The sequence below is a fragment of the Tetrahymena thermophila genome, assembly GCF_000189635.1.
Source record: "Tetrahymena thermophila SB210 genomic scaffold scf_8254565, whole genome shotgun sequence".
NCBI classification, from domain to species: Eukaryota; Ciliophora; class Oligohymenophorea; order Hymenostomatida; family Tetrahymenidae; genus Tetrahymena; species Tetrahymena thermophila.
Window position 1 is genome coordinate 237,889 of NW_002476336.1, and position 25,607 is coordinate 263,495.

General features: G+C 22.1%; 7 protein-coding genes across 7 annotated transcripts; 6 read left to right on the plus strand and 1 right to left on the minus strand. All coding sequences in view use genetic code 6, as the record gives it.

Moving 5' to 3' along the window:
* Positions 1 to 350: 350 nt before the first annotated feature.
* TTHERM_00471090 (40S ribosomal protein S7) lies at positions 351 to 2,307 on the plus strand (the record flags this gene model as incomplete). Its single annotated transcript, XM_001032999.2, has 3 exons — positions 351 to 380; positions 469 to 896; positions 2,172 to 2,307. 3 exons carry the CDS (start codon positions 351 to 353, stop codon positions 2,305 to 2,307), a joined length of 594 nt encoding a protein of 197 aa, XP_001032999.2.
* Positions 2,308 to 4,342: 2,035 nt separating this feature from the next.
* TTHERM_00471120 (Serine/Threonine kinase domain protein) lies at positions 4,343 to 6,324 on the plus strand (the record flags this gene model as incomplete). Its single annotated transcript, XM_001033002.3, has 6 exons — positions 4,343 to 4,387; positions 4,444 to 4,557; positions 4,677 to 4,845; positions 5,176 to 5,445; positions 5,504 to 5,819; positions 6,186 to 6,324. 6 exons carry the CDS (start codon positions 4,343 to 4,345, stop codon positions 6,322 to 6,324), a joined length of 1,053 nt encoding a protein of 350 aa, XP_001033002.3.
* Positions 6,325 to 7,831: 1,507 nt separating this feature from the next.
* TTHERM_00471130 (hypothetical protein) lies at positions 7,832 to 9,697 on the plus strand (the record flags this gene model as incomplete). Its single annotated transcript, XM_001033003.1, has 1 exon — positions 7,832 to 9,697. The coding sequence occupies one exon, from the start codon at positions 7,832 to 7,834 to the stop codon at positions 9,695 to 9,697; it is 1,866 nt and encodes a 621-aa protein (XP_001033003.1).
* A 2,213-nt stretch (positions 9,698 to 11,910) lies between these two features.
* Positions 11,911 to 13,644, plus strand: TTHERM_00471140 (hypothetical protein; the record flags this gene model as incomplete). Its single annotated transcript, XM_001033004.2, has 1 exon — positions 11,911 to 13,644. Exon 1 carries the CDS (start codon positions 11,998 to 12,000, stop codon positions 13,642 to 13,644), a length of 1,647 nt encoding a protein of 548 aa, XP_001033004.1. The 5' UTR covers positions 11,911 to 11,997.
* A 1,464-nt stretch (positions 13,645 to 15,108) lies between these two features.
* On the minus strand, positions 15,109 to 15,633 carry TTHERM_00471150 (hypothetical protein; the record flags this gene model as incomplete). Its single annotated transcript, XM_001033005.1, has 1 exon — positions 15,109 to 15,633. The coding sequence occupies one exon, from the start codon at positions 15,631 to 15,633 to the stop codon at positions 15,109 to 15,111; it is 525 nt and encodes a 174-aa protein (XP_001033005.1).
* Positions 15,634 to 18,936: 3,303 nt separating this feature from the next.
* Positions 18,937 to 21,297, plus strand: TTHERM_00471170 (hypothetical protein; the record flags this gene model as incomplete). Its single annotated transcript, XM_001033007.2, has 1 exon — positions 18,937 to 21,297. The coding sequence occupies exon 1, from the start codon at positions 18,997 to 18,999 to the stop codon at positions 21,295 to 21,297; it is 2,301 nt and encodes a 766-aa protein (XP_001033007.2). The 5' UTR covers positions 18,937 to 18,996.
* Positions 21,298 to 22,839: 1,542 nt separating this feature from the next.
* TTHERM_00471200 (calpain family cysteine protease) lies at positions 22,840 to 25,541 on the plus strand (the record flags this gene model as incomplete). Its single annotated transcript, XM_001033008.1, has 6 exons — positions 22,840 to 22,878; positions 22,939 to 23,022; positions 23,180 to 23,375; positions 23,441 to 24,267; positions 24,328 to 24,450; positions 24,507 to 25,541. The coding sequence occupies 6 exons, from the start codon at positions 22,840 to 22,842 to the stop codon at positions 25,539 to 25,541; spliced, it is 2,304 nt and encodes a 767-aa protein (XP_001033008.1).
* Between the last annotated feature and the right edge of the window lie 66 nt (positions 25,542 to 25,607).

The window sequence follows — 25,607 nt, forward strand, 5'->3', positions numbered from 1 at the left end:
TTGTTTTAAGTATATTTGCTTTAAATGAAATGATGTACAAATTAGATAAAGAAATGAAGCAAGCAATGCTTTAATGAAGTATACAAAAGAAGAAGAAAAAAAAGGAAAAAAGGAATTAAATAATATGAAAAAAAGAGTTAAATGAAATTGTCAAAGATAATATGAGGAGCATGCATATAATTTTATTTTTTGAAATGGATATAAAAAAAAGAAAGAATATTAATATATGCATTGAATTTAGGCAGGGGAGAAATTAAAGGCTAGCGATGCCAAAAATAATTTGAAGAAAGAGATATTAAAGGATAATAAAAATAAATAAATAAGATTTCTAAATATACAAAGGTAAAAAAATGGCTTTAGCTAAATTCCACAAGAAGCAAGTAATTAAATTGATTTAAGAAAAGAAGAAGCATAGCTTCGCAAACATTTCACAGAGTTAAATGCAAATTATTTATATTTATAAAATAGTCCTTAACTAAGATCGAAGAATAGGTCGGTTCCGCTTTGGTTGAACTCCAAAACACCCACCCTGATTTGAAGACCTCCCTCGAATCTATCATCCTCACCCAAGTTAAGGAATTCTAAATTAACAAGACCAACAAGAAGGCTAAGTCTGCTGTCTTAATTTACGTCCACTTCCAATCTTACAGAGTTCTTTTGTCTGCTGCTAGAAAGCTCATCATCGAACTCGAAAAGAAGCTCAAGCAAATCGTCTTCTTCACCGCTTAAAGAAAGATCGAATCTAAGTGGGTTAAGGAACACAAGTCTCAACAAAGACCCAGATCCAGATGTTTGACCTACGTCTACGATGCTCTCCTTGACGACTTACTCCTTCCTTCCACCCTCATTGGTAAGAGAATCAGAGCTAGACTCGATGGTACTTCTTTCTACAGAATGTAATTTATTTAGCCCTTTTTTCAAAATTTTTCCTACTTATTAGATACTTTCATCTCTATAAGCTCTCCTTTTTTCGAATTTTATCTCTTCAAATATAGCCTTTAAAAATAATAATAACCATCAAAAATGATACTGAGTGAAGTAAAAAAATTTAGCAGACCGCCTATGATTTATCAGTTATGCGAAAAATAACATTTAATTAGTTTTAGTTAGCATTGATAGCTTCTACGAAGTGGAATTAAATCATCAAAAAATTAAATTCCTTCATTTTTCAACTAAATTTATGACAAAATAATAAGATCAAAAATAAGAAAATTGGCTTAAATGTGTCCCCTTTTTAAGTAGTAAAATTAAATTAATAAGGAAAGCAGTTATGTATTGAATTAAAAGGGAATCACGATTCAGAATTTTGGTTAAAAAGCTAAGGCTTATTCAGCAAGTTAAATAGAATATTTATAAAATAGTTCAATAATAGAGTTTATTTCCGCATATCATTGATTGATTAGCTGCAAAAAAACAAAATAGAATAGTTGAAAGTTAATTTTGATCTGTTTCAGAAAAGACTAATTAACTTAAAAGCTATAAATTTAAAAGGTCCAAAAGTGAAAAGTTGTAAATGAACGAACAATAAATATGTTGAAAGTCACACCTATCTATGTACTTTTTTCCTACTTATAGAACTCATTCAATGATCAGTCAATCAAAAAATGAAAATTCATATGATTTTACAATTAAAATGTTAAATTGAGTATACTTGACAGGTAGAATCATATGAATTATGTACTTCCTTCATAATTAGAATAACGATTGCTTGATGAATGATGCTACTAACTAACTAAAATAAATTATTTTCTATGTATTTGATCTTTGAAACCTTCTGGAGTGTAAAGCTAAATACTTAAGAATAAATAAAAACAATTTTAAGAAGTAAGCCTAACCTTCTTTTTAATAAGTGCTTTGCTTGTTTAATTATCTAAAGATTAACTAAATCATTTAACTAAATTAATTAAACAACTCTTTTCAGTAATCAGATAAAAATGATTTTTGCTAAATACTTCTAATAAACATAAAATTTAAATAAGAAAACTGAATCTGAAAAATATTAACAATAATTAATAACAATTTTTATTTATAATGGCTGATGGAGCTTAAAATGATTGTAAAAACAAAAATTAAATGAGAAAAAGAGAGATAAAAATGAGATGAATTATCTATATTTATTTATAAAATCATTTTATTCTAGATATTAAAATTAATTTCAATAAAAAAAATAGCCAATTAGACCAAAACGATAGAGATTTCTTGGAAGAAAAGTTAGATGCTATCACTCACATCTATAAGACTGTCACCACCAGAGAAGTCACCTTCGAATTCAAGGAAGACAAAACTTTCCATACCTTCAAGAAATGATCTAGCTTAACTAATTTAAAAAATTTATATTAAAAACTTATACAGATCCGAAATTAATTTGTATTTATTTTGGGTATTCAACAAAATGTATATGATATTTTATTTAAACTAAGATAAATAACTTCCTTAAAAAATACTTCTCAAATATATTCTTCAATTAATGAGTTTAATGTCATTCATTATATTTAAAGTATTCATTAAAAAAGTTATAGCTTCAAAGTATTTTGTTTGTAATATTAATTAATCATTTTCCTTGTAATTATTGCATGCACTTCTGTATGTATAGATTAAATTTCGTAGTTTTATCTATCAGTCAAAAAAGCGAATTTGTTATTTGATATTAAATTTCCTTTTACTTAAATTTTTTAACCCTCCTAATTTCATCTAAATTAATCAGAAAATTTAGGCATTTAAAAATTATAAAAATAAAGCAAACACAATTAATACATTTACAATTGTTTTTTATTAAAAAATTATTCTTTTAAATGCCAAAAAAAATAAATTATCAAAATTATTTTATTTAAAAAATAAAAATTTATTGTTAGATTTTCTCAAAAACAATGATTTAAATTCTAAATAGCAATCAAAAATTAAATTTAAAAATGTTTTTCTTGCAAATAAATGTTTTGGTTGACCAACAATTTTATTAAAATGTTAACATTTTAAATTATACAATATGTTTTAACAAATTTCTTTTTTCTTAACTGATTTACTTTTTATTAATATAATAAATAAATAACTAATATTATTTTATCATAATTCTTTAAATTAATTAGTTAAATTGGTTTTTTAACTTTAAAATACATAAATATAAAGTTAATTTTAATGCAAAATTATTTTTAAAACGAATTAAAAGGCTGCTAATAAATTATTTATAAAATAGTAAATTAATAGTACATCTTTATTTAGTTTATTAAATGAAAAAAAATGAACAAAATATCACTAAATAAATCAGTATAATTAGTTTATTAAGGTAAAAGTAAATAAATTAAAAATTAATATTTTTGTTTAATAATTTTGTTTGCTTTAATTTTTTTAAGTAAAAATAAATTTATTTTTAAATTTCAAAATACATCATCATAAATAAAATTAAAAAACTTATTGATAATTATATGTAAAATGACTAAATTATACCTGAATATTTTAGTGGGAATTAACTTTCTTCAATAAACTGCTGTTCCCCATTTATAATATACATCTCCTTTTTTACTCTAATAAGTTCTATTGCTGCTTTGAAATATATCTTTATTTTTTATTCTCCTTCTAAGTTTTTGATATAAGTAAGTTCGTTTTAATTATTTTTTGTACAAATTCCTAATTATCTAAATGATTTATCTCCTGTTGAATAAACTCTAGCCTCTTCAATTAATAACAGAAAATCAAATTATCCACTTCAATAAAACTTTTATTATCTAATTTTTTGATAAATAACTTTATTTTAGTATTTCTTAAGCCTGACTAGCCATTTTCACTGAAGATGAAAAAATTCTATTAATAAATGATTTATAAAATAATAAATTAATATACCTATTATAATTATTTAATTATATAAAAACAAATAAAATATCACTGCCTATTAAGGTAAAAGTAATAAATTTAAATTAAATAATAGATTTTTTTTGCTTATAAATTATTTATTTCACTTTACTTTAAACAATGATAAGGTTTTATTTTTAATTATTTAAACATAAGATCAAAAACAAATTTCCAAGTTTATTGAGGCTTATATGTTAAATGAGTGAAAAAGGCTATTTATGAATGATTTATATAGTAATAAATTGATATTAAACCTATTATATTTATTTAATTAATTAAAAAAAAATTGACAAAATATCACTAAATAAATAACTCAGTATAATTAGCTTATTAAGGCAAAAGTATATTCATTAAAAATTAAATAATTAATTAATTTTTGCTTTCTTTATAAATTATTTATTTATTTATTTTCGATTTCAATATTAGAATAAACTATTTGCTTATTACAATTCTCAAACTAAGAAAAGGCATATAAAATTTAAAAATTTTATTTAGTTAAATGGATACTCATTAATTAGAGAAGGAATTAAATGAAAAATTAAATGTATTTTTAGATTGTTTCTAAAATGATTTACTAACTATATTATATAAATAATCTAGCTTAAGGATTAGGGAAATACAAATCTTGAATAGCAAAAGAATTAACCCTAATAAAATCATATTATAAGAGAAATCAAAGATGAGGAAATAGTCATTGAAAGAGATCCATAAACAGTAATAGATTTTAATAATATCTTTTAGTTTTGTGAACAGTTACATATGGAAAATAACATTTTATTTCAAAATTTTTACTGAATCAAGAATATAAATAGTACTTTTTTAATATGAATTAGAACGCAAAAATCATAAGTGGCTTTTAAATTTGCAAAGAGATAGGAAAGGGATCTTGGAGCTAAGTTAAGTTGTGTATTGAAAAAAGTACTGGGAAAAAATTAGCTTTGAAGAAATTTCACAAAAATATTTTAAAAAAGAAAACTAAAATGACAAAAGACGAGCTAGGGAGTAATATTGATTTGTTTTTTATTTATTTATTCTTTATTATAAACTTTACTTAAGATACAACAATAGAAGCATTAATTTTATTTAATTCTAACATAGAATTTATTTATTTAAGTAATTAAAGATTGATAAAATATTTTAAATATATTAATCTAATAAAATATTGATTGATTTGACATTATTACTGAAAGATACATATATAGATATTAAAAATTTTACTATTAAAAGTATTATAACATTGATTTTAAAACTTAATTCTTGAAAAATGTTTGGATTGATTTACTCATAATTTTCTTTTAAACATAATTTAATATTTAAATAAAAAATAATTAGATGTATATTACAAATCTTAGTGGGAAAATGTAGAAACAGAAATAGAACTCATGAAAAAATTTAATCATCCGAATGTTACAATGATAGACAGTATAATATATCATGATTCATAGTCAAAGTTATATTTAATTATTGATTATTGTGAGTATGGAGATGTTCTTAAATGGGATGAAAAAACTCTCAAATTCAGTCATTTATAAATTCCTTAAGCTGGCAGTATTGATTATCTTTAGAAAATAATGTTAGAGTCATGTTTGGCTTTGTAGTACCGTAAATTCTAAAATACTAAAAATAAATAAATATTTCATAAATATTTTGTTATATAAAGTTCATTAACAAAATATCATACACAGAGATATTAAGCCATAAAATATTTTGCTAACACATGAGCTAAAAATTAAGTTATGTGACTTTGGTTTGGCTGTCAAATTGTCATCAGATAACCATCGCATCAAGGGAACTGAAGGAACCTATCATTTTATGGCTCCTGAAAGTCTAAGCGATTCAAATCAAAAGAATGGATACGACGGTAAAAAAGCAGACATTTGGTCTTTAGGAGTCACATTTTATTGCATGGTTTACTTAAAACTTCCATTCTATCACGATAACTTAATGGAGTTGTTTGAAATGATTCAAAACAAAGAGTAATTTTTATTTTGTTTATTTTTTTAGTATTTCTTACTTACTTAGTGCATGTAGAATTATATAAGCATTCCTAACATATTCTTTTTGAATATTTTATGGATTTATTTAAAATTGTAAATCAATTGCTTTTCTTAATGTTAGGATATCCACATAAATTTTTTTATTGGTACATTGAATGTTATAATAAATGTAAGCTTCTAAATAATTAAACTAATAAATTTTGTAAAATATCGCTTTCAAAGTATAATTTGACATTAATTTATAATTCTATTGAAAAATAATTATCAATTGTAAAGTCTGTACATTTAATTCTTTTCATAATTTCAAATTATTAAAAATATCTATTAATATATATCAAATAATAGGCCCAAATATGATAAAAAAATGTAAACACATGACTTGCTTGACCTATTGTAGAAAATTCTTGTAAAAGACCCAAGCAAAAGATTAGGCTTAAATGAAATAATCAATCACAGCTTTTTTAAAAACCCTTAAAAAATGTGATATAAATTACTTATGCAAAATTATCCAAAATGACTTTCTAACATATTTTAATATTAATCTTTTTTATTTTTTATATTTTGATTATGCTAATTTGTATTGATTACTTTCTTCACCTTAAAAAGATAAATAAATAATTTTTAGGAAAATGAAAATTACTGTGAATTTAGCAATATTTATTTATTTATCATTTATCAAATAAATTTATTACTATGTCAAATTTAAGCCAAATTAATCAATGATTTATTTTTTATGCATACTTTTATATGTGTTTTAAAGCTTAAAGTTATATCAGTGGTTGAAAATTGATAGTTTAATCAAGAAAAACACTAGTTTAGTGATCAAAATTCAAGCATGTTACATATATTAAAAAGAAATATCACCATTAAGTGTTCGTTCGAATTGTACTAGTTTGACAAAAAATTGATTTATAAGAATATTTAAAAAATGCCAAATAGACATTTAGGATTTGTTTATCACAACCATTTATTTTATATTGCGTCACATATTTGAAATTAAATTTAAAACCTCTAAAAATATAAGGCCTTCTTACTTAATTTATAATAATTTTGGATGGAAATCAAATTTATACTGCTAATGAATTAAGATCAGAAATTATGTAAGAAAAAAGAAAAAGTTATTCAAAATAAAATTGTGAAGTAATTAATTAGTTTGAGTTAAAGAAAAAGAAAAAACTTTTCAATTTAAACGAAGTACTCTTTACTTTAATATTTATTAGCTTTAATTAGAAAAAATCAAATAAATAAATAATTTATGATTGATTAGAAACAAACAAAAAATTAAAGTCAAAAAATATAAATGGTATTAATAAATGGGAATTTATTTTGAATTTTGGGAGATCAATTTAAATAAAGTTAATTGATCTGTGGTTTTATATGATTAGGAAGACTACAATTATTCATAAGATTTAGATCTTTTAAAAAGACTTACAATTATATTTAGAAAAAAAATTCTTTATTATTGGATATAGATAGGTGCTGATTAAATATATAGAAAAATATAAGCATTAACAAATGGTTATTTTTAAAAGTTCTTCGTCTTTTAATTAGAAATTATATGGTAAAATTAGTTTTATAGTTTTTGATATTTACACTGAGCAGAATTATGAGAAATATAATGTTTTGTGTAAAATTTAGAAGTAATTATTTCTCCATTCATTTCCATTTACTGAGGCTAACCAACTAAACAAAAATTAAAAAAGATAAGCAAAAATTTATAAATTGATTGCAAAAGCAAATTAAAAAAGGGGAAAATAAAAGATATATTCATATAAATTTAAATTCACTGAAAAAAATAATAAATTATCAAAATTTAGTTTACAAATTAAGAAGTATTTTTCTAAGATCTAGGTACTTCCATATAAATACACCCAAAAACGACATTCTTAATTTTGCTTAGGCTCACTCTGAAAGCATCTCCTATTACTACTAATAAATAATCAAAGCTATAAAATAAATTTTATTGATTTAATATTTCAATTTATTAAAATATGATTAACAAATAACGTAATATGATCATCAAGCCTTTGCGCGTTGATAACAGTAATAAACTTCTTAATAAAGTGTTTCCAGATGGTAAAAAATCTCAAAATTTAAAAAGCCCCATGCAAAATGAGGAAAAAAAAATTGTGGTTGAAGTAGAAAAAAAGACATTTAACCCTCAACATGAAGATTTCAGTGATGACTATGATGATACTTCATCTGTAAGTAGTTGTGAAAGTGATTGCAGAGAGATAAATATTTGGGATAACTCGGAGCTCAGGTTAAGAGCAATAAACACGGAGGAATTTAGTGATTTTTATGGAAAGAAGCTTTCTTTCTTACAGCTTTATAAGATTCGTTCATACTTTTACACAAAAGGATTTAGACCTCATCTTGGTGATATCTTCAAGGATGCTGAAAAAATACACAAGTTTTGCCGCATGTAGCTCAACTTAGATGATTTTCTTGAAGAGGAAGCTAAATGCAATCTCATCGATATTGACATATAGAAAGACAAAAATTTTACTAGATTTTCACGCTTTTTTGAGTAACAACTTGAATTAAATTCTTAAAAAATGCGTGATGAGTTCTATGACAGATATAGCTGTGTTAATTTCTAAGCATGTGATAGCCCAGAATATTAGTCTTATTCTCCTTAAAAAAGAAACTCTACATTTGTTAGAACAGGCTAAAGAATGATAAGTGGATTGAATCTTTCTCCCCGTAAACCTCCTAAAAAGAGACTCTTTACTGAGATAAACTAGTAGATGAATCCTTAAGAGTAGATTAGAAAGAGCCAGTTAAATTTACTTTAACTCAGTGAAATGCAGCGTAAGTAAAAGATCTAAATATCTCAGCAAAGGTTGATGTAAGATAAATTGACTGAATAAGGGATTTAAAATAATGAAGAAACCAACAAATAAAATTTTTTAATTGCTGATTTGGAAGTGTAAGATAATTTTGCATCTACTTCTGATTCTAATTATTAAAAGAGCAATAGTAGTTGTGGAAGCTAACAAGATTACTCACATAAAATTAATAATAATCCTACAAATCAAATTAATCTAAGACTTACTGGATCAGCTGCACAATCACCTGTACACTCTCCTAATAGCATAGGTTCTTTTAAGCGCTCAAGCCCTGCAGCAAATTCTTAAAAATCACCTAACTTGAGTGAATAAAATGAGTTCAGATTAAAGCTATGCAACACTAAAGATTACGATGAGACTTAAACAAACCCTACAAGTAATTAAAACTATGGATTAGAATAGAGAAAGATTTCACAATTCAATTAAAACTCTTCAAATGTAAACCAATAAAAAGGTGGAAATCATAAAAATGATTAACTTTCGTCGTTTACTAAATTCTTGAGTTCGAGCTAATCACCGAAAAAGAGGGTGATCCCAAACTCTGTAAATGCCTCTCCTGCGATGAAAACATCTCAAAAACTGAACTATGACTTTAATAATTTTGTTAGACAATCATAAAATCCTGTATCTAACTCCATTTCAATTAAAAAATCAACAAATTACAATAATTAATAGTAAATACCTATTTAATCTGAATATCAATTGGGTGGTAAAACTAACACTATTAACACTTCGATCAAAGAACTTAAATTGCCAAATATAGGTGTAGGGCTTAAAGACTTAAAGTAATCTTTTAAGCTTTCATCAGAATCCCCCATTCGCAACTCTCAACTGTATAATTAAGTATTCCATAATTCAGCTTCCCCAAATCAAAACTAAATTTCACCAATTAAATCGCAATCTATATAACAGCATTACTAAAGAACCCATAAAAAATTTTAGAGCACAATATTTGGGGAGGAAACAAGAAAGTAGTTTTAGTAAATTATTTCATAAAAGCAGTGAACTGTACTGTACTGAAGTGAAGTTAATTAGACATTAAATTGATGTATCCTGAAAATATATAAAATAAATAATAAATAATTTCAAAAAGGGATAAATTAATTTGAAGGACAAATTTTCACTGGTTTTTCTGATATCTATAATTAATTAACCAAATCTCCCCAATCTAAAACTAATATTTATAATAAAATAATCTCTTTTCATCTTTTCTTTTAAATTAAAATTAATGTTTATAGATATAGTAATAAATCAAAAATTAATTCCTATTTATATAATTAACTGTGTTGTGTGTGTTATACTTTCAGATTATTAAATTTTAATATTTATATTACAATAAAGTTTTTCTTTTTTCAACATTTATATTTGATTTTGTTCTCAATTATTTTGAAAAATAGTACTTCTTACACGACTAATTTTCTGAAGAGAATTCAAAAATGAATGAATAACCTTTTAAAATAAATTTGAATTCTATGTAGGAAATGCAATTTTTACTATTAGAAAAAAAGTAAGTTAATGATGATATAAGAAAAATATGAAATTAAATCAAAAGAAGAATTTAAATTCTTGTAAAAAATCTTTTATGTAGAAAATCTCAAATTGATTAAAAGCTTAATGGTTTAATGTAAATATATATTCATATTTCTAAAAATTTACACCTTTTTGAATGTAATTACTCAGAATGATTTATATACTTTATTTATTAATTAATTAATTAATAAAAAGAAAATATTAAGTTCTCTAAATACCATCCAATTATATGATTACAAAATATGTTAATATTTTAAAGCAAAAAATTAGTATTCGTTTGAAACCATAAATGAATAATTTTAAACCACTCAATAATACTTGGAACTACCTATATATATCAAAGTGTAAATCATTCATTAACTCTATCATTAAATGTTTAATAAAATTCATTAAAATAATATTTAAATTTTTTCTAGATATAAACAATAAATTTTATATTTTAAAAAAACAATTAGGTAAATATATTATTTAGTTATTTAGTTAAAGGTAAAATCTAAAAAAATAGTAATCAAAATAAGATTAAAAGAATTTTTTAAACTAAATAAAAAATATATTTAATTTTAAAAACTTAAATTAAACAAGCATAAATATAAATAGAAATTGTGGTGATTAGTTTTTATACACATATACTAAAATGAAAAATTATAAAAATTTTGTATTAATTTAAGACTTTTAAAAAAATTTAAAACTAAAATAAGATAAAAATGATCTATTTTATTTGTATTGTACTAAAATGCAAAATCCTAGACTAATTTAAAAAATAATCAAACAAAAATCTAATAATAAATTATTAATTATTTTTTTTGGTACTAAAATACAATTTAAATACATTTTTATTTTAAGTATTTACCCAAAAATTAAATTTAAATGCTTTTTATAAATAAATGTTATTTTATGTATTTTTAATTTATATATATATTTAAGATCTATTAAAAAATTATAACAATTATGCTTCTTTGACTAAATTGGCCTGATAATAGATAATTAATAAAATATCATTTTATAAAAGATTTAAAAACTGAAAATAAAATTATATTTAAGAAAAAATTAAAATTATTAATTTTTTGCTTCCAATAATTTTAGAAATTGAAAATATTTAAATAAATATTAACAGTAATAAAAGTGAAATAATTTAAGGTATCTAGATATATATTGAGATAAATTAATTAATTAATTTTTTATTATTATAATAATAATTAGCTAAAATTAAAAAAAATTAACTATTGATAAGATTATTATGATACTTTAAATTTATTTAAAAACTATAAAAAAAAAATATTCTTTTTTCAACATTTAATTTAGGAAACTAATATGTAGAACTATTTTTACTTCAAAATCCAAATAGAATTTTTTGATAGATTTTACAACTGCTGTGAAACATTTAGGAAACTATAATCAAAACATTTTTTTCAGTAATTTAAAATTAAAATATTTTTACTTTGATTTTTATATTTTAAAAATTTTATAAAAAATAAAGATAAATCAATTTAAAGAAATTTAGTAAAATAAATTAAAATAAGTTTTTAAAAATTGTTACCATATAATAAATAAATAAATCAATCAATCAATGAAAGTAATATATTTATTTATTTATAATCAAGGTAATTTGATTTGCTTATTTATTTTATCATCTTTAACAATAGGATGGATAGCCAGAAATTATAAAATACATAAGCTAAGTGAATTAAAAAAAGGAAAATCAAATAATATTTGTTTACAGAAAACTTTAATTAAAATAACAAAAGTCTAAAAGATTGTTAAAGCTCTTTTAAAAGATGAGAAAAATATAGTCAAGAACTAATTCACCTTACAAAACGCATTACTTAAAGAATATTTAACAGACTCCTACTGACTTTAATAATCAAAATGAATAAAATGAAGGATTGAATTCTTTGTACTTTCCATAATAAGAAGTAGAAGTGTAATCACCTTATATTAGAAGGAGGATTATTCCTCTTTCTGCAAATAGGGAAAGTAAAATTCATAAAAAAAAAGCTAATGACTTATCGTATGATCTTAAAAATGTAAATTAACCTCTAAAATTTTCAAGTTAGGCAGACTTATCTTAGAGTATTACTGACTAGATAAAAGAATGCTAAAGAACTCCTGTTATATTCACCAAGCTACCGTAAAAATAATTTGTGCTGAAAAAAATAGACATGTAAAAAGTCTATAGCAATCAAAAGAAAAGTTTTGATTATAGTAATATTAAGGCAAGTAATTAAGCTTTAATATCAAATGATGTTAAACAATCTACAAAATTAATATAATTAAATGAGATTAAGGATCAAAAATAAGATGCTGAAATTAGGCAAAATTGCAAGGTTTAGCAGGTATTTGATAATTCCTAATATACAACTGATGATTAGTCAGATGAAATAGAGCTTACTGATTGTATTCTCCAACAAATAAAAATTGAAGAAAATATAGAATCTCGTTCTCTTACACAGCCCTCTTAAAAAATTAAACCAGTTACAGTACCAGAAGGTCTTGATAGCGATTCGGATTGTGGTTCAGAAGAAGAATACAATATTTGGCCAGACAATCCAGAAATTTTAATGAGAGGAATAGATTTTGAAAATTTTACAGATAACCTTAATAATCCTTTACTCCCTTAAGTTTTATATAAAGTAAGAAGTATTTTTTATAGTCAAATACAATAAATTAATTCAGCTGTAACAAAATAAACTAAAAACTGCAAACAAAATCAAAACATCTGTAAGTAATTTTTTGATTACATTCCTTGTGATAAAAAAATTCAACAAGATTTTTAAACACTGAAAGAGTTCGCTGTTGTTCAAAAGAAGAGAAAGAAATGTAATTAAGAGAGAGTGGGATCTCCTAAAAAATTTAAAAACCATTTCGTAGTATAGCTGGAACGTGAAAAATTCTTTTAAAACATTTAAATATACCAAAATTTTAGTCAAACACCTTAATTTATAAATTTTCTTCAGCATGCAAAAAGCTTCAGAAAAACTGAACAAATGAAATAAAGACCTCTTAAGTATCAGAGATATCCTTTGACATCTTTAAATCACATTGAAACACAATAATCTATTTCTAAAAGGATAAAATCGTCATCTTCTAACTAAGGAACACCAAGAAATCATTTCTCTATAACTAGAAACAAATAAGCTAATCCTTCTAATTTCTCATAATTTATGAAGATAGATAACTCAGTTTAATCTTCTTTTAATAATAACTTTATAAGAGAGAATGCTACGAGCAGTCTGAGATGTTCAAGCAATTTAAAAAAAAGAAATTTAAGCAGCATGAATAGCAGCAATAATTAACCATAATTATAAAAATTGAATACCTAAATCAATAATGCAACTCCTGACTATTTATATGTAAAATCAAGACAAGTAAAGCATAAACTCTAATCAGTGCTTGACGAAATAATATTTCAATAAAAAAATTGATTAAATAATTCTTTGATATTTACAGTAAGCACTAACTTTAGTATCTAATAACTAATTGTTTATGACTATTCAATTATTAACTTTTCCCCCTCCTGAATGAAAATAAAATAACAAAATAAATTATATCCATACAAATTAATCATTTATACTAAAATACTGTCTATAATAAAATCTTAACTCATTGTTGTTCAATGATTATAATAAAATTTATAATTTATTATTTGTAGCGCATTTATATTAAATATCAATTGTAAATACTCTATAAAATCATAACAAAATTTATTAATTAAATTATTAAAAGCTCTTTGGATAGTACTAATATTAAAAAAGCTAACTAGTACTAGTGTTTAATATTTACTAATTTTAATTACACTAAATTTCTGTATTGTTTTATGTAATAAAAATATAATCTATACTAAGTTCATCAATTGTAAAAGAATTACTTAATCAATTTTTGAAATATATTGAAATTGTAACTTAAATAAATAAATATTGATTGACAATTTATTATATTTATCAAGTCTGATATATTGTTGCTATAGTTTTTAAATTATTTCAAAAATTGTTTAAATATTTTTATTTCTATTTTTATATTTCTACTTATTATGGTAGTTCTATGGTTTATATAAAAATATTAAAATCAATATATTAATAATTTAAATGTATAAAAAAAATAATTGCCAAATTTTTAATTAGTTTATTTTAATGTAAAAATACTTCAAATAAATGGATCATCATAAAAACTATCTCAAAAATTTTTATTTAAATTAATTTAATACTTTTACCTAGGCTGTTGTAAAAAAATACACTTTTTTATTCTTATTAAGGCTATATTTTCCTTAAGTGAAGAAATAATTTTTTTATTAAATATTTAAAAGCAAGCTTGAATTATTCTAAAATAAAATTGCATAAAAAATAAATAAATAGTAGGATGTGCACAAAAATATAAATTTTTCTTGAAAAAAATAAGAATAACGGAGTAAAAAACTATGGTAAACTATTTATTTCTAAATTAATTTATATCTAAAAAATATTTAAGATATTTATTTTTAGGTTGGATTAGATAATATTTAATTTTTAATTAACAAATGATATTCGTTTGATGAGTTCTAAAAGAAAATATTTATTATTTTGTTAAATAATTAATTAATAAATAAACACTGATGTATTTTACTAAGTTATTTAATTTACTTAATTTTTAATTATGGTCAAATATTAATCAATTAAACAAACAAACAAACAAAAAAGAATAATAGGCAGGAAACGAAACACAAATGCAAGATTGATTTTAAAAAGGGAAGAGTTTATTTTTAAATTCAAAATAAAGATAGATACCATTTTAAATTATATAACAAATGAATAACAATAATTAATATTTGGCAAAATTAACAAAGTCTAAGATTACTAATTGTTTTTTCTACTATTTAATATATTTTTAATATGTTGCTTAGATTGCTTCTTAAATCAATCTAATGTTATAACTTCTCTATCAGTTTTTTTCTTATGTGCCTATAATAAGACATTATCAGGATCTAAGTATTTAATATTACCTGTTCTCTCAAATCTTTTATAACGAATAAAATATTTTCTTTGGATTTTTTAAAGTTCTTCAACCTTATCCATAGTATTATTAGCAAATAAAAAGAATGGTGATATGAATAAAGGTATTCTGAAAGCTAATCTAAGGAATTTGTTCCATCCAAAAATATTCAATGGTTTAATCTTTTTAACTTGAACATTTAGGAATATGCCTAAGCCTGCACCAAATAAAAAATTTCTGCCCATATGAGAGAGATACTTGACTGCCAATTTTCTATCATCAGGTTCTATAATTGCAGAGCTTTAAAAAAGAATTGGGAAAAATTCACTTTCTTATAAACTCACTTATCCTTGCATAGCAGCTTAAAATAGTGGATTCATCAAAAATGAATATTCTTATATAGTTTTCATTTTTTCTAAATCTTGAGGGGACATTCCCATAGGATTCATTGCTTTAGATTTTGGGTTTTAATTTTAATATGATATTAATTAATTTTTTGTAAATTTTTCAATATTGATAATTCCTCTATAAAATTGAACTGCTTAATTTCTGATTTCATTTAGATAAAAACCAAAGAGTTTTAAAGATTTATCCTGTAGTTTGAATTTCTAGAAGTATCTTTGTAAAATTTTAAATTATAAAAATTATAAATAATTATCTAATATTATTAATTATTTCATTTAAAACATCTTAATAATATGGTTAATACAAGAAAAAATAATAAGTCAAATTTTAATCAACTTTTTATAAAATATTTGGTCAAACAATTAAATAAATTTTAATCCTATGATTGAAAATAAATATTAACTTATATATTTAATTGAAAATCAATTTAATTTTGAATAGATTTTAATAAAGATTAAATTTTTTATTGAAGCTTTAAATTAAATAGTTATTTAATTTTTTAAATTATTTTGAGATAATTAATATGAATTTTTAGGATAAAATCACTTATCTTAGTAAAATAGATGGTACCATAAGAAGATATATTGATGTTTTAATTACCTAAAAATACAACTTCTGTAGTTATTTAAATTTATTAAATTCAATTATTTTAGCTAAAAAATGCTTTTATAATTATTTTTTTAATAAATTTTTTAATTTTTATGTAAGTAGATAGTGAATTCCGCTTAATAAATTTAATTCTCTTAAAATAATAGATTTTTAAATTTGATTATTTTCTTTTACAACTATTTTATCATTATAAAATGAATGAAAAATATTATATTTTTCTTTATTTATTTTTCAAAAAAGTTTTAAATTTATTATTTTTTTCATTATTTAATTAATTTAATTTTTTTATCAAAACAATATTTTCAAATTATAATACACTTAAATAAAAATCATTTTTAATTTGAAGCATATTAATAGAAGAAAATTATCATGTTAAAAATATATAGTTAATAGTATAGTTTTAAAAATTAATTATTAAATTTAATATTTTTATTTTTCAATTAAAAAAATGTAGATAGATTACATTTTTAAGCATATATAATTAAGATTTTTATTGTTTAATTTTATTATAAATTTAAGAATTGTAGTTTATGATAGTTTTTTATTTGTTGATCTAAAAAATAAAAGGATTTTTTGAGTCAATTTATTTATTTTTTTTAACAAAATCATTTAAATCTTAACTTTTAGCTTTTAAAGCTATTTCAGATAGATATAAACTGATTTTTTTTATTTTAAAGTAATATTCACAATTACAATTGAAATTTAAAAACCCCTTAATTAATTTTTTATGGATTTTAAAACAAAAATTAATGCATTTTTTTGAAATAAATTATGTATAAAATCTAATTTATCTCAATTTATTATTTATAAAAACTGAAAAAAAGAATTATATATTATTTAATTTATTTGATGTTAGTTTATTTAAATATTATAAATTGCTTTAAGTATTAAAATATTATTTAGAATATTCAACTTATTATAATTCATATCTGAGCTTGTATAAAAAAAAGTAAAGTAAAACTATTTAGTTTTAGAATAAATATTGTAGATAGATTACATCAACTATATTTAAATTTTAGAAAATAAGATATGCAAGATCTATATCGCTTGAATTTAATAATTAGATAATTAATTTATTGGTTGATAGATTCAGGCTAATTAGTACATCTAATTTAATATGAATTATTTAAAGTCTATAAAAATAAATTTAAATTTTGTAGACTTTTTAAAACAAATAACTCAAAAAATAAAATAAAACACAGAAAAAGACTGTGTCAAATTATATATTTTAAATACATGATTATTATGATCTATTTTTAAGGTTTAGCATAGTAAATGTGCAGCAAATTTTTTTGTAATTTAAAAGTTATCAGAACAAGTTTTAATTTCTCATATAAATTTTTTTTGGTTTTTGAAATAAATAAACAGATTAAGTATAGCAAATTTTATCTTTTTTAAAATTTTTTTAATAATCTCTTTTATTAATTACTCACAAGTATCTAAATAATTTAAAAATTTTTTAAATATGTTTGCAAATTTGCCTAATACAATCATAAAAATATTAATGTGAATACACTAATTTGATATTTTTGTAATAGTCTTAACATTAGATATACTTAAGATAATTCTAAATATAATTATTTCAAGGAATGGAAAAGAGAAGATTACTTTTTTTAGTAGTTTTATCTATATTTTTCATATAAAAATAATTTACTTCAGTAGATATTGACTTTATTTTAAAAAAATCTATTCTTATTAAGCAATCATCTTATGGAACTCTGCTAATTATAAATGTTTAAAAAAATTCCAAAAATTCTGGTACTAATATAATGTAGCTATTATTACATTTATTAACATATATTACTTTCCTTCTTAGTGATAAAAGTATCCAATTTTTTTTAAAAATAGAAAGTGCGTAAACACTTAAATTTGATTCAATATCTTTAATAGTCACTTCTATAAGAAATTAAAAAGTGCGCAATATTTAAAGGAATGTAAATTAAAAATCAAAACCAAAAAATAATAATGATTTATAAATATTAATAGATTTTTAAAGAATTTAGAATATTTCTTTAAGTATCCTTAATATTTGGCAACAAAATTATGCTATATTCATATTAAATGTTTTTAGATATAATTTAATAAAACATGCAAATAAATAAATAAAAATCTATTATAAAGATATTAACACAATCTAAGCAACCAACAATTAAGTGCCAATACCAATTAAAATGTGATTTTAATATATTTTTTATTTCTTAGGTGAGTCTTTTTTAATATACATAAGATCCTTCCTTACTTGTATACTTGCATAATTTTTTTTATTAAATTGAAATAGAAAGGAAAAAAAATTTATTATTGAATGTAGAAATGAAAAAATACAATTTATTATCAAAAGATAATAGCAATCAGATATTATTAGATTTCATAATAGATAGTAAAACTGGAAACATAGATACATAATTATGTTTATATATATATTCAAATATTTATTTTCTAATAATGAATTTTGTATGTAATTAACTCAATTGACACTTACTCTAAGTATTTATTTTACTTTTATTAAATCAATTTTATTATAAAATGGGCACATATTATTTGAATTTAAATTATTAATAAAATAAGTCTTCAAAAATATCCACAAATTTTAAAGAGCTTTTAAAATATGTTTTACATTAATTTCATTCTATTTTTGACACTTTTTAAATGGTTGATTTATTCTAAATTAAAATTTTTTAATAATGAAGACCTGAGATAAAAACTAAAGGATTACTTTACTATTGGATATAATTAATTAAAATTCATAACAAAAAATTATAATAAAGATTTAAATATAAAACTATTTGAATAAAAAAAACATGACTGAAGGACAATCTAACTTCCTTACAGAGATAAATTAGGATAAAGATTAATGTGCTTCTAAAAATCTTCGCCATCGCCAAGAAATAAACGCTAATCGCTTTGAATAAGTGGCTTTCTTTGAGGAGGAGCCATCGGAAAAAAAATCCAAGCACACCTAAAAGTAAAAGAAGAGCATACTTTCTGATTCAGACTCAAGCTCAGACAATGATTCATCTGAGAACGAAGGGGATGAAAATGATGATTCAAGCTCAGAATCATCTTGCTAGAGTGACAGCTATAGTGAAGAATATAACATTTGGGATAATAGTGATTTTGACATATATGGAATTGATCTTGACAATCTTAAATTTTGCAATAACGAAGAATAGAAGTTTTTTACTTTATACAAATTGAGATATTGCTAAATAAGAGAGTTTTTAACTAAAACTTTAACATAAAAATAACATTAAGATATTAATGTAAATATTTTAAAAATTGTGAAAGCTCTTTCTCAAAATAAAGTTTTAAAAATTTAATGTCATAACTACAATTATTTTCAACCTCTTTAACAGAACAAAGCTTACTAAAAATTTGCTTAACATTTTGGTAATTATAAAAACACAAGAAAAATTTAATAAGCTTAATAAAAGTCCTAATATATATAGAAACTCAAAGATAAAAGTTCATTTTAGAAAAGCTTTATAATCAAATAATTTGAAGGGATCAAAGCCCCAGCGAATAGGGCTTCTTTCTCATCCAGCTAAAAGGAAATATCTCCCTAGCCTTATTTTTTAACATTGAGAGAGTCTCATAATGGAAAACCAAATTAAATGACATTAATAACTAAAAACAGATGCGATTCCTCCTAACAGACTTAAGATACTTTTAACTCTTAAACCAAACGCACTCTTAAGGATTTTGAAATAGATTCCGATTAAAAAGAAACAAAATAAAAATAATCTTAATAGTAAGCTGTAAGCAAGCAAACTAATAACAACTTTCAAATCACATCTCTAACAGACATAGGAGACCTTAATGAATAACATAAGTAAATTGACACACTGTCTCACGCTCTTAATTAAACTCCTCAAAAAAAATTTTTAATATCTCATATTTAAACAAATAACTAAATCAGTAAAACTGCAATTCATTTAAGTTGTACTTCAACGCCTTTACTTCCCTAGTAAAAAAATTTATTAAAATCAATAAACCAATCTCCAAATACATATTCAGATTCAATTAGCAATAAGATAGACAATACTTTCCAAAATCATAATAGTTAAAAGTAGCCACAATTAAATAATTTTGTAAATTGCGATAGCCAATAAATAGAATAGAACTAGTAAATTAAAACTCTAAACATATCAACTTCTCCCTTTATTTGTTAAAATTTGATAGACTTCTCTCCTAAAAATAAGACAAAACAAAGAATCCTCCCGCATATTTAAATGAATATTCCTCCTAGGGAGTCATAACATAATAATAGTAATAATAGCAATTGCTATTACTAATTGAATAACTCTTAAATGATAAAACTCTATAATACAAAGGCTAATAGTAGTTTGTCATGTTCACGTAAATAAACAAATTTAAATTTTAAGATTCCTTTAACATCTTATAAGTAATTTGATAAAGTTCCTGATTTAAAATAGATAAAATAAGTTAATTAAAATAATTCAAATATCAATAAAATAACTTAAATAAGATCTACTTCAAATTATACTAATTCAGATCAGACACCTTATAATTTCAATGAATCCACCTTACCAAGTACACCTCTATCAATTTTAAATAGATTACCTGAATAATCAATTGAGTCTACTTTTTCAAAACACCTAGAAAAGTAGTCCTTTAAAAAAGTAGAGAATTAGTAGGATGCTCTTCTTTAATCTCCTAAACAAGATTCTTCATAGTTATCAAAAATGAAAATGTCTTCTATTTATAATTCTTCATCTGCTAATATAAATAATAAATTAGTAAGATAGAAATAGGTGCTTGTATAGAATTAATCATATGGCACTCTTTTGCACATGCAAAGAGAAGGTGAGCAAAGGTAAACAACTATCTAATCTGTAAATTAAGAGTACATGATCTGCAACGCAGATGAAAACCAAAATAAAAATATTACAAATACTAACTAAAGCGAAATGAACAAGATCATTGGCGGAGCATCAAAAAATAATAATAATCAAATCTACTACCATTAAATTTAGAAAAATATTTTCAAAAAAACTTTCTTTAAAAATCAATACATAAACAACTCTTCTACTATAAACAAATAATTGGTTGAAAATTTTAAATAAATTATCCAAAATTGATAATAAATTCCCGATAAATGTAAAAAATATATAAGATAGATAGAAAAATAAATAAATTAATCTATATATCTTTTCTTGTATACATATCCAATCTTTATAATTGCACTATCCCAAAAGTAACTTAATAATTTATTCTCTTTTTTAAAAATTTAAATATATTGTGGTGATCAAATTTTTTTTACACTTTTTTATTTGGATTTCAAGTTAAGCTAATTAATTGCAAAAATATTAACAAAATTTAATCTAATTTAAGCATCAAAAAATTGCTTTTATTATGAATTTCTAAGAGATAAAAAGAATCAAATAACAAAATGCTTTTAAATCAAATAATTTTTATATGATTTAATTTTATTTTAAAATATGATTTTAATTATTTATTTATGAAAGGATTTTATTATTTTCTATGATACAATCTATTTTTAAAAAACAAAGTATCACTATTTAGTTTTTTAAATTTTTCCTATTTTCTACCTTGCTATTTCCCTTAATGATCAATAGTTTTATTTTAATATTCTTTTATTTTATATAATTGATAGTATATTATTATGCTTAAGTAATTTAAATTAGCATCCTCCATCCTAAAAAAATTAAAAATCTAAGTTATTATTTTAAGTTTAATCATATTTCTCATATTTCAAAATTATTAGTTTTGAAAATAAACAATCAATATCTAAACTATTTATTTTATATTATCTAGCACGTGTGGCCGAGCGGTCTAAGGCGGCGCACTCAAGTTGCGTTGGAGCGATCCGCGTGAGTTCGAATCTCACCGCGTGCATATTTTTTTTTATAATATTAAAAACTAATGTAAATAGTTTTAAAAATTCTATCTTAATCATTTAGCTAATAAATATTATCTAGCACGTGTGGCCGAGCGGTCTAAGGCGGCGCACTCAAGTTGCGTTGGAGCGATCCGCGTGAGTTCGAATCTCACCGCGTGCATATTTTTTATTTATTACACTATTTTAATTTAAAACATCAAATATTACAAAAAAAAATTATTTTTGTTATATAAAATTCCTTAAATTTTTAAGTGGATAAAATTTATTTTAATTTAAATTTTTTCTTTACAACCTTAAAAATAGAATCTATTTTAATAATTTTAAAATACAAATATTTAACAAATTCAATTATGTATAATTTATTTAGTAATTGTTTTAATTGAATTAAATTATTATTAAAATCAATGACTTATTTAAGAGATATTAAAGATTAATAAATTTATTGATGAAAAACTACTTTTTTTGATTTGTAAAAATAAACTTATAAAAATGAATAGTTATTTTACTATTTTGAATATTACAAAAGTATTTTAGAAGTAGAATTAAATATTTATCATTCCTTTGCATTTTTATTTTGTTATATTTATTTTAAGATATCAATAATGTGATCATAAGTACTAAAATATTTATATATTTCTAAATAATATTTCAAAGTTCGCCTAACCACAAAAAATTGATTTGATTAAATTATAAATTGATAAATAAGTTAATTTCAATTGTAATAGCTAAAAAAGATAAAGTAGTAAATAACTAGACAAATATGGGAAACGTTTGTTGTACACAATCAGAAATAGCAAAAGTTAAATTTAAATTTAAGCATCATTTTATACTTAAAATAAAAAAATAATATTCAAAAAAGGATGCTTTTGTTACAAATACATTATAACCTAATGAGGAGTAGAATATCCATAATATTGCATCTGGTGATGAGCAAGATATAATAGTATTTTTAATTAATTTTATAAAAAATCAATTGAATTTAGTGAGAATTTTTCTTCTTATACACTAAGCTAATGGAGATATATAAAAAATTTAAAAAATATTTGAAAAAGTTTTATTTGACGACTTAATATTTTAAAATAAATTAATTTATAATTTAGATAAACTCAAGAAACGATGCAATTAACTTTTACCTAAGTTCGTTTGTACAAAATGATGATTAAAATATGAATTAATAGAATGTAATTTAAGTTGATAGCAGTACAACTGAGGAGGGAGAAGTGAAAATTAGCACAATCTAAATTAAATAAACACTATTTCTTAATAATATAAAAATGGATTTAGATTCTATTAAAGGTTCGAAATTAATATTTATTAATAAAATAGAATAATTTATCAATTTATTTAATATAAACAAATAGCTCATTATTTGATTTCAAATTAGAAATATGAGGATCATAATTTTTTACCAAATATAAATTCTATTACTGCTAATCCAGATTAATTTCCTATCTCAAAGAAGGTAAATTGGAAAAGAATAGAATAAATTATTTCTTAAGCAGAAGTTAAAGTATTTTAAGGAAAAATAGAACCAGATGATATCTACTAGGGACAACTTGGTGATTGTTATTTTTTAAGTGCTCTGAGCTCCTTAGCAGAAGAGCCTGATTTGATTAGTAGACTTTTTGAAATTGTTGAGTATAATCCTCGTGGCTATTATATAGTTTGGTTGAATCATGATGGCTTCTGGAAATAGGTTGTTATTGATGATTATTTTCCATGTTTAAATAATTTACCAGCATTTTCTAAATCCCATGATAATGAAATTTGGGTTATGATTTTAGAAAAAGCATATGCTAATTTATTCAAATCTTATCACAACATTTCAGCAGGCTTACCTGAGTTGGCAGTGAGTGATTTAACTGGGTCTCCATTTGAATGGATTTTCACAAAAAATGTAGAGGAAACATGGAATTTTATTTTTTCAAAAGTAGAAGATGAAAAGGTGAATACAAAAGTTAAATATATACTTAATGCAGGTTCTAATTCTGACCCTAAGGGTGGTATAGAAGTGAAGGATAATACAGGAATTATATCTGGACATGCATATGCTGTTTTAGATGCTAAAGTTGTTATGTCGAGAGATGGGTAAGAAAGAATTTTGTAACTAAGAAACCCTTGGGGAAAGGGTGAATGGTAAGGAGCTTGGAGTGATAAGTCAGATAAATGGACTCCTGAATTGAAAAAAGTAAAATAATTATTAAAATTACTATTAGAAATAATGTTTGTTAATATTTATAAACAAAAGGAATGTAATTTAAGCAATAAAAACGATGGATTATTTTGGATGTCTATTGAAGATTTTTGTTTAAAATATTCAAGTATCTCTTGTAATTATGTCTATGTTCATAACCTGTACAATGCTATAAAAGTAAAATTAAATACAAACTATTTTGCTAATTCTCATTAATTTATTATTTTTTCTAGATAGATTTTATGAATCAAAGAAATTATGCTGTGATAAATTTTAAATCAGTAAGAAACTCAAATAATGGATATATTCAGTATCACTAAAAGGACTAAAAGAACTTTAAAAATATTGATGATAATTACGATTACTCATAAGTTAGAATGATTATATTTAGAGGAACTCCAAATAACATTATTTCATATGTAGGATAGGTCACTTCATATGCAAGAAATGGTTTTATTAAAGTTAATCTCTAAAATAAGGGGGAATACTTTGCAATAGTGTAAGTAAATTGGGAGTAATCTTTAACAAGAGAGTTGGCTATTTCAAGTTATACTGAAAAAGAGATTTATTTTGATGACAAAAATATATAATATACAGATGAACTTAGCTTTATTGATGATTGTCTTGCAAAAATTCCACCAAAAAAAAGCGGAGAAGAGTATGTCTATAAAAATGATAGCTAAATATTTAGATACACAAACTCTTCATTCGGCTACTTTTATTACGTTTATGTAAACTAAAGCACTACAACTACTTTTCAAGAACACTTAACAATGTCAAAATTAGAACACTTAGAAATATGTCCTCCTTATAAAGACTCTTATTCTTTCGAAGTTGAGTTAAAACCCCAAACACAAAAAGTTGTTAAATATAAAATCTTGCCTGAAGGAGAAGGAAATTACCAATATCATTTCAAATTCACAAATAGATTTATACTCTCAAAAGAGGACTTGATAGAGAGAATAATTGAAAGCCAAAGTAACAAAAAGGCTCGAAAAATAAAAGGAGTTGAAACTTAGGTTTATTTTTATAGCATGTTCCATGGTGATGGTTTAGCTTTTTATTATTAAAACGACACTCAGCATACCTACTATGAGCAATTAAAGTTAGCCTTAACAAACTTGAAATCAGAAGATAATTTAGATTTTACTCAAATTGTAAATATCAAAATTCCACCAAAATCAGGCAAATTACTAAAATTTAAAGAAATTAACGAGGAATATAAGGCATCATATAAAATTTCATATGCTGCATACTTTAAAGATTGATTTATTAATTAATTAAAAATATAATAAAAAATAATTAAATAATATCTAAAAATATTTTCTTTAAAC